The 9,485-nt window shown below is 35.3% G+C and overlaps 1 protein-coding gene across 8 annotated transcripts in view; it reads left to right on the top strand.

Moving 5' to 3' along the window:
• The window catches only part of CADPS2 (calcium dependent secretion activator 2), a 758,482-nt gene extending 749,596 nt beyond the window's left edge, over nucleotides 1-8,886 (top strand). For all 8 annotated transcript variants that reach the window (XM_056799641.1, XM_007504220.2, XM_056799643.1 and 5 more), the window contains one exon: nucleotides 7,929-8,886. In XM_056799641.1, coding sequence (XP_056655619.1) covers nucleotides 7,929-8,111 — 183 coding nt within the window. In that variant the 3' untranslated portion in view covers nucleotides 8,112-8,886. The remainder of the gene's footprint in view (nucleotides 1-7,928) is intronic.
• The last annotated feature ends 599 nt before the right edge of the window (nucleotides 8,887-9,485 follow it).

The raw sequence follows: 9,485 nt of genomic DNA, 5'->3' as shown, positions 1-9,485 counted from the left end.
GTAAACAAAACGGTTTTGAATATAATGGCCTATCATTGTTTGATACAAAAGATGGAAAAGTGTAGAGACACAAGAATATTTTATTAGGCATTTTGGAGGGAAGTGTAGAACTTTGACTTTATAAGTACAAGGACATCCCAGTGTGGAGAGCCCCGCCACAGATGCAAATGGGCAACTTCTTAGTAAATTATGGTTATAGAGAATAGCATGAGAGCACTAAGAAGGACATGATCATTGTCTCACAGCCTAAAAGTATCAGAGGCAGAACTTGAACTCATGACTTCCAGGCTCATAAATAAGTAAATACTAAAAAGTTGAGTGGAGAAAAACACTGATCATTTTCATTGATTCACATAAAATAGAATAATCTACTCATTTTTCCTTTTTTTCTAATTCATCACAAATTTCTTTTAGTTGGCACACATTAAACAGGAAAAAATTATGTTTCTATAAATTGTATAGGTAATTATGTGTTAACTTAATTCTCTTAAATCTTGAAATGTGACTAAGTAGCAATTCAATTGGACATTTATTAATATACTCTATCACTAATTTCCTCTTCTGGATTATGTTTTTGTTTACCCATGAGAAAGTCCTCAGTTATTTGACTCTGAAATGAAGATACTATATTGCCACAATTTAATAATTCCTGAGCCATTCCATCCTCCCCTGTCTGAACTAAATAATATTGCTATAGAGAAATATCAGAGAACCTCATTCTTCAAGTTACAGCCATACCTAAACACTTCAGGATGTTCTAACTACAGGACCCAAGTTGAGTGAACTTGGCCTTTTACCCTTCTGGAAGATAGATATCAACAATGTGTCAGGGGAGGTTTTTCCTCCTTTTTCTTTTGTGACTTGAATGTTTAATATAACATGCCATGCAAGTTGTGGTCATTCTGTCACAAAGAATGCCTTTTAAATTTGCTTTATTCATGGCCTTGGTTCATAACGAGCCATTCTTCATCAGTTAACATCTATCCAAATGCTAACTGGTTGCTTGTCTCCATCCTAGGTTGGGACTTGGGGGAGGGAAGGAGGAAGGCATTATGGAGCTTCTCATAAGGAGCCATTAGAGCGATGTCTTATGCAGAGAAAAAACCCCAAGAAGTTCCTATGCTAGCCTATCTCAATGTGTAGGATTTTTTTTTTCAAAATAAAGGTTTATAAAAACTAACTTTTCATGCAATGAGGGGAACTTATAATTAAGTAATGTACTCCCCACCAGCCTGTGTCTTCTTGTCTTGAAGTCCATGAACTAAAATTCCTGGTTAAGGCTAAAAGCCCAGCTTGAAGCTGGTAGAAAGTCATTTCTGTTTTTGGCAACGGTGCAGGGATCTTCAATTTAGTTTTCTATTTGTCCATAGCTATATCTGGATGGAAACTTAAGAGCAAATTTTGGCTAAACTTAAAAAAATAAAGCTGTATTAAAGATGATGTCAGTAGATACTGGCCTAGACATCACTCATCACCATCTTGGTTTCTCTGTACTAACTATAATAGAGTGCTTTATCCCACAAATCTTAGCTCTAACATTCAGTTTCCTTGATGACAACATAGAGACCCAAAGACATGCTTGCAAATGTCAATATTGTGTGTAAACAGAGAAACTGATAGAGTTAGAGCTACGCTTTTATAATTCCACAACCACAATTGCAGTTTTAATATTTGTCATATTTAATTCACAAATAGGAGTGTATTTTACCAACTAGTATCTTCTTAATAAACACAGAATCTTAGATCGGTGGTTTTTTCCTCCTACACTGAGACTTCACCTCTCCATTATGCTTTCCTTGTTTCTGCTAATAGGACTTGGAAATCTGTCAGGTGCAACTTCTTTTAATGAAAAACAAACAAACAATACATTTGCTTGAATAAAAGTTTAAGCTGTTTTAATGTTTTAGAAATGCCTTCTAAATGGGGGCAGCTTGGTAGCTCAGTGGATTGATAGTCAGGCCTAGAAAGGGGAGGTCCTGGGTTCAAATGTGATCTCAGACACTTCCCAGCTGTGTTACCCTGGACAAGTCACTTGGCTCCCATTGCCTAGCCCTTACCACTCTTCTGCCTTGGAGCCAATACACAGTATTGATTCTAGGATGGAAAGTAAAAGCTTTTTTTTTTTTAAGAGTTAAACAAAAAGATCACAGGACTGAGAATAAAAGAGTATAGGTTCATATAATGCCTCTGTCTGCATCTGAAGTGATATATCACTTGACCTGTTAGGCTTCAGTTCCCTCATCTGAAAAATGGAGAGGGTTGGAATAGATGGCTTCCATGCCCCCTTATGTATCTAAGTCTATGATCCTCCAATCAAATATATATTTAGGGAAGTCAAACATTGATATTCAGTCAATTCATCAATGTTTAGACTAATGTTAACAGGGGAAGCTAGGTGTCTCAGTGGTTTGAGAGCCAGGCTTAGGGAGGAGGGTCCTGGGTTCAAATAGCTCTATTTCATTCCTGGGCCATTTTTCCAACTATGGTCTCTGCACTCTGATCACCTCTTCCACTTGAACCTTGGACTCAGTTCCTCGGATCATCCAGGAATGCTTTCAGTCCATCTTGCCCAGACCAAGCTCCAGGTCACTTTCTGACCATTTACAAACGGTGGTGCCAATGGCCATCTCTGCCTCCCTTTCATCGTTCTCGATGCTTTCTACCCCCATGAGAATGCAAGTTCCTTGAGTCCTGCTATTATCTTACTTGCATATATTTGTATCCCTGGCATTGAATACAGTAGCTGCCATATAGTACGTATTTAGTAAATAAGCACTTAGACTACACCTGGCATAGAGTAATGCTTAATAAATGTTTTTCATTCATCTGCTTGCCCATTAGAATTAGTAGACAGAATCTATTAGTAGACAGAAAATCCAGACATACTGTTATACTTTGCTCCTAAGGCCATTTTTCTCAGATATAATAGACCGGATCTACTCAAATGTTCCTATATTTCTAGTCCTCACCTAAGTCATTCTAACTTTACATGACTCTCCTTTTTGCCAGGATACATGCTTACTGATTAGTTTACTGTATCTCATTTTTAAAGGCAGGCCCTAACAAGATTTCCATGAAATATTTGTCTATTAAATTATTTCCAATATTTCATTTGCTGATGATCCAAGTGAGCAAGAGCTTAAAGTTCAGTCTAAAGGCAACATCACAAGAATCAAAAGCAGCAGATATGTACCCACTGTCCTGTATAGTTGTTTGAAAAGGATGCAGGTAGAATTGAGAGGACAGAGGAGGTCAGAGCAGTAAAGAGAGGGCTCTCTGGGAGGCAGTTATGACTTAGAATGGTGAAAGATGAACAGATCTCCCTGTCAGCCACAGAGGATGTTTGCAGGATCAGAATGAATTCTTCAGAAATACTTAAATGAACGGATGGATGAATACCAGCTCTTCAACTTACCTTCCTAACTATTCCCTTTAAAACAATTGAAATACTAGAAATGATTAAGCCACCAGGGCAACAATATAAATTGTAATTGGTTTATAGGTCAAGGACATGACAAAAATCAAGCATGACCTAATACTTTATGGTAAGTTAAAAAAAATGTTTTTTTTTTTTCCAGACATGAGATTTCATTTGGGGGTAGGAAACTCTCCATTTGTACAGATTGGTGATTCCTCAGTCATTTATAATTAGATAATAGGGACAGTGAGAGATGGAGTAACTTGTGTCTTGTCACCCAGCTAGTATGTTTCAGAGGCAAAACTTAGCTTGAATCTAGGTCTTCCTCATTACAAACTTATCTCTCTATTCAATAAGCAGAGCTACAATGAAAATATAAAACAAAAACACTGTTTCTAAATTAAGATGCATTACTAAATCTCATTTTTAATCAGACACATATCCCTGAGGGAACTGTTTTTCCTTGAAGCTTGAAGATCTGAAAGTTGAATGATGGAACATTTGAATTATTTACGAAATTATTCTAGAGCTTCTAAATACAATTTAACTGCTTGATTTCACTTTTTTGAGTTAGTATAAATGTGCTAATCCATAGGGGAACAAGAAATAGCCTCTAAAAGAGAATGAAATATTAGCATTATCTGAAATTAAGACACATATAAAACCAGTGTCTTATTCATTTTATTATATTACATAAGTGACTAGTGAAAGATTCATTAAAAATTTAATGAAAATCATTTCATTTAAGCAACAGAAACAGAAACTCAGCTTTTGAAGTTATCTGATTCTGAGCTTTCTATATAAAATTGGTTTTATGTTTAAAAATATATGGAGGATGAAAGACATGACATCAAAACCCCTTACATCATAATAGTGCCTCAAATATTATGGCTTAAAATGTTCAAATTCTATATATCATCTCATTTGAGCCTCACACTGAACACTGGTCAGGTAGACACTACCAGTATTGTTGGGCCCATCTTGAAGGTAAGGAAACCATTTCTGAGAAGTTAAATGACTTTCCCTCTGTCACGTAGCTCATAAGTGTCAATGGCAATATCTCAGCCCAGCACTTTCTGGCTTCAAATCCAGAATTCTAGCCACTTTTGCCATGACATTGTACAAGATAACATAGTAGCATCTCCAAGTCACCTCTTCTGTTTGCCAGTCTCATAGGGCTATAACCGAAAGTGGTTCCTTCCAATATCAGACATATATGAGGGAGGAAGCATATGAATAATTGACAAGGGCAAAAATACTCTGCCATGACTCTTCATCTTCCCACCCAGATGCAGGGTACCTCCCTTGGCCTTTCTCATAAGTTAGGAAAATAGATAAAAGATTTTTGAACTTAATAGGACCTTTAATGGAGGACTATGCTGGTAAATGTTTAGCAACCAGCTTTTTTGGAGGGGGGATGTAGTGTGGGATGGGGAGAAGGAGGGCAGGATGATGGGACAGAAATGAACATGACACACTTTTAAGTTTAATCTTCATTATTAACATTTTATCCATCACTTTCTTAAAGCTGGACAATTAAGAAAACAATAAATCAAGCTCTGGCTTTTAACACTTGCTGATTTCTGAGGTATAAATGATCTGGGGGCTCAGGAGCTGCTTAAAGGTGGCTCTAGCACTCCCTTGTTAAAGGTCATTGAATATAGCTTTCCTCATTTTAGAGACAAATGCAAGAAAACCTCAGAGGTTAAGTGATTTTCCATTAGTGTGGAAGACAAGATTTGAATCCAAGTCTCCCTGAATTCCAATAAAATTCCATCTACAGGCTTTCCAGTCCCATGGATGAAATCACTTTTTAAGAGCCAATTCATTGCTCAAAGTTATTTAATGGATACTAGGTTATGGAGTATCTCAAACCCTTCTTTCCCTCTTATATTACTTTCCTTACCACATCGCAAAGGTTAGAACTCCAAACAACATTTGCTAGAACTCATATTTCTGAACTGGAGTAGGTTGGTAGGTATTCTGAGCTGTTACACAGGAAACTCAATTTTTAGGGTTTCTGATCTGACAATGATAATTTTTAAAATGTCAAAGAAATCTACATTATTTTTCTTTGTCCCCTTGGGTTGAATTTCCTCATCATTCTTTGTTTACTCATTCCAAGGTTTTCTGAAATGTAAATGAAGTTTTTTGCTCCAACTTCAAATGCTAGGATTGAAAGTAGGCCTAGTTTTAAACCTCAGAAAATCAGCATTAGGAAAATTAAACTGAAATGTAAACAACAGGGAAGGTGTGTAGGTGACATGCATTTTAAGTGCCTATAAACTCTCCGTTTTTTTAAGGAATCACCATAGAAACCAGCTCTACAGTATTTGTTCTACTTGACAACACACAAAACACTGAAAAATGTGTGTGTTTTAAAGTCATATTTCAGAAGAGCATAAATGCGAATAAAAGCACAAAGAGGAAGAATTAATGTATATAGCAGACAAACTTGTGACTATACCTCCAGTGTCTCATTTAAAAAAAAAAGAAATTAGAAGGTTATCCCTAACCAGTAACATATTCAAAAATATTTACATCTTGTCACCTGAAATTGTATTATGTAATTCTAGGAATCTGAAAATTCATGCAAAGTTAAAGTTATCAGGATTAGCCCCCTTCTCCCACCCAAACCTAACATGCCTCATGAATTGCAATTAATTTTTCAACATTAAAATGGAAAGATCTCTACTGAGAGGAAGGGAAAAGAACTGAGAAGACTCTTTCCCTTGCTTTGATGCAGAGGTGGGGGTAAATCAAAAGGTTTGGAACTTTGCATGTAACATTAGACCTTTTCAATTTATAGATTGGCTTTGCAGAGTTGTTTTCTTTTTTAAAAATTTGCTATAAGGGATAACTTCCTGGGAGAGGTGAAAAGTACATAGAGGTCTATGTAGGTGATGCAAAAACAAAAGGTATTAAAATTATAGTTTAGAAATTTCTGTAAATATGATTAATATCATCTTTATGACTAGTGCTTTGTATATATCACTTCCTATGTGTGTGACTCAGGACAAGGCACTTCATTTCTCTGGTCCTTTTTTTTCTCATCTATAATATAAAAAATGAGGAGGCCGGACTAGATGATCTTTAAGGTCCCTTCTTACCTTAAATACATAATCTTGTTACTATTAGGTACTTAATAAATGTTGAATTGGTGACTTCACTACTGCACAATTAGCTGATTAACTTGAAAAGATATTTCAGACCCAAATCCAGAGTACTTTTTAAGTATGCACTAATTGCAAGACATAATGCATATGAGATGAAAAATCAAAATGAAAAACAACCTGCCCTCAGAGAATTTAAATTCTACTTCTACTTGAAATGAGGAAAGGAGTTATTGTAGAATAGCCTTATATAAAACTCATGGTTGCCCTTTATTTTAAAATCCTATAAATTCCTGAATTTGTCTAAAACAAAACTTCTTTTTTATATAGTGGTAATGTTTTGCATCCCTCTAGATACGGTGTTCAAAATAACATATATACTCCATGTATATGTATATGTATATATTTTATTTTTCTGCCCTTATAGGTCCAGAAACATACCAAGAAAGATGCCTTACATAAGACCCTACACATAGCAGAACTTTAATAATGCTGCTTAAATTGAATTAATCTGACCAGGATAGACAAGAACACAATCCAATAGATGGATTAGATTGATGATAGATAGATAGATAGAGAGAGAGAGAGAGAGAGAGAGAGAGAGAGAGAGAGAGAGAGAGAGAGAGAGATGAGACAGGACAGACATGTAGGAAAGAAAGAAAGAAAGAAAGAAAGAAAGAAAGAAAGAAAGAAAGAAAGAAAGAAAGAAAGAAAGAAAGAAAGAAAGAAAGAAAGAAAGAAAGAAAGAAAGAAAGAAAGAAAGAGGAAGGAAGAGAAAGAAAGAAAGAAAGAAAGAAAGAAAGAAAGAAAGAAAGAAAGAAAGAAAGAAAGAAAGAAAGAAAGAAAGAAAGAAAGAAAGAAAGAAAGAAAGAAAGAAAGAAAGAAAGAAAGAAAGAAAGAAAGAAAGAAAGAAAGAAAGAAAGAAAGAAGGGAATTAAATATTATGTTCCAGACGTGCTAAACTAAACAGTGGGGATAATAATATAAACAAGCAAGACAGTCCTTCCTTGCCCTCACAGAGCTTCCATTTTAATTGGGGGGGGGGGGTGGCACTTAACACATAAAGGAGTATTGGGAAATGGGGAAAGGTAAGAATGCATATAGGGACAAAATGAGGAGACTTCAAGAAGTGCCATGGAGTCCTAGATGCTGGCAAGATAAAGCAAATAGCTCATTGACTGGAGCCAAGGGTGGTTGGGGGTGAATTCAAGTGTCTGTTAGAATGGACATACCAGAAAATATGGTCATATCTTAGAGTCATTGGGAAATAAGTTGATGAATTTATAGCAATTAATCATTAAGTGAAATATAGAATGTTTAGGTGAGAATATATTATGATATTACAAGGAAAGAAAAACACTGAAATTGTCTAAGGAAATCCCCCTTTTTCCCCCCAGAAAACATACAGAGACTTCCGGTTACAAGGTGTGTTGGAGGGAACACTAAACAGCAAGACCTATGAGGCTCTTCACAGTCGCTTAACTGTGGAGGAAGCTACAGCCTCTGTTTCTGATGGAGGAGGGCTACAAGGCATTACAATGAAAGACAGTGATGAAGAAGAAGAAGAAGAAGAAGGATGAGAGCCAATAGATTCTATACTAGTGACTTAACATTGTTAATTTTGTCCTAGAATTAATGTTAGGGTTCTGATCACATACAAATGATTGTATTTCATGCCTCTATTAAAAAAAATGACTGTAAAAGCAAAGCCAAAAGGAAAAATGCCAAGGATTTTGGGAGGATACTATTATTTATCTTCCTTCTAACCAGCTTGACACAGAGCTGAGTTTTGCTGTCATTTATGACTAAGATGTATACCTTTCATTTCTTGAATTCAACATTATTTCTTCACATCCATTGAATTGTATCTTGTGCATAAAACAAAAATATGTACCTCAAATTGTGACCAGAAGTCATTTATCACTGTGCCAATTATTCAGTGCCCTTGTTAAAATATGGTGTACTTTCAGATTTATAATTTACATGTGAGTTTCCTGTTATGTAGTTAATTTGCCATGTTGTGTGATATGTACTAAATGTCAACCCAGGTTCTTAGCACTCTCATTTGGTATACAGCTATCTTTAGTGGACTTCAAGGATTGCAAAACACACCTACAGCTTAGACTATTTCATGGTCTTGTGTCTTAGCTCATTCTGTATATTCATCTTGGCAAGTTTAAGAGAATTCCAGATCCTGAGGAGGGGAGCCATCATCAATACATCAAACTTCTCCTTCTTTGTGTAACAGCAGGAGTTTGCAGGCAATAAGTAATACAATGTATCATGAATACTTCTGTATTTATCTAACTTTGTATAGATTGAAAAAGAATTAAAAGATGTTTTCAGTATTTCAAACATCCCAATCATCTAATTTGCTTTTGACTTAAATTAGAAATGGCATTAGCAATTTTTGAATGAATATATTTGGTATATTTTGTAGCAAGAAAAAGTTTACTAACCATATGTGAGATCTTATATTACCTTATTTATCTCTGTTTTGAAATTATCCTTTGATAGTTCTGAAATGCAGGGTGTTCCTGTATCTAGATAATCATAAAATTTAATAATCTGTAGATTATTTAATTCAATCATTTTATGGATGAGGAAACTGAGGCTAACAGGTACAGGTAGGAGGTGGGCTGGTGTCAACTAGAATCATATTGGAAAAGAACCAATTGTTAAATTTTCAGTGTGAAGATGTATACCTCGGAAATCAGAAATCATAGCTCAGTTGAGGCATTATTGTTTTGTTGATTGTCTAGACTTAAGAAAATGTTAATAATGCACTTTAAACTTAAAAGTGTTTGACATTTTTTGAGAGACTGTTGTTAAAATATTCATTAGTACAATCTTGAGTACAAGACTAGTATTAGGACCCAAGTCTCTGGAGTTTCATGGCTTATTTTTATCAATCTCACTGTACTCTACATCATTTGTTCAGATGTGTGACAGGA

The sequence above is a fragment of the Monodelphis domestica genome, chromosome 5, assembly GCF_027887165.1.
Source record: "Monodelphis domestica isolate mMonDom1 chromosome 5, mMonDom1.pri, whole genome shotgun sequence".
Taxonomy (NCBI): Eukaryota; Metazoa; Chordata; class Mammalia; order Didelphimorphia; family Didelphidae; genus Monodelphis; species Monodelphis domestica.
Note: the sequence above shows the minus strand (reverse complement) of the source record. Positions and strands in the feature narration are given on the sequence as shown.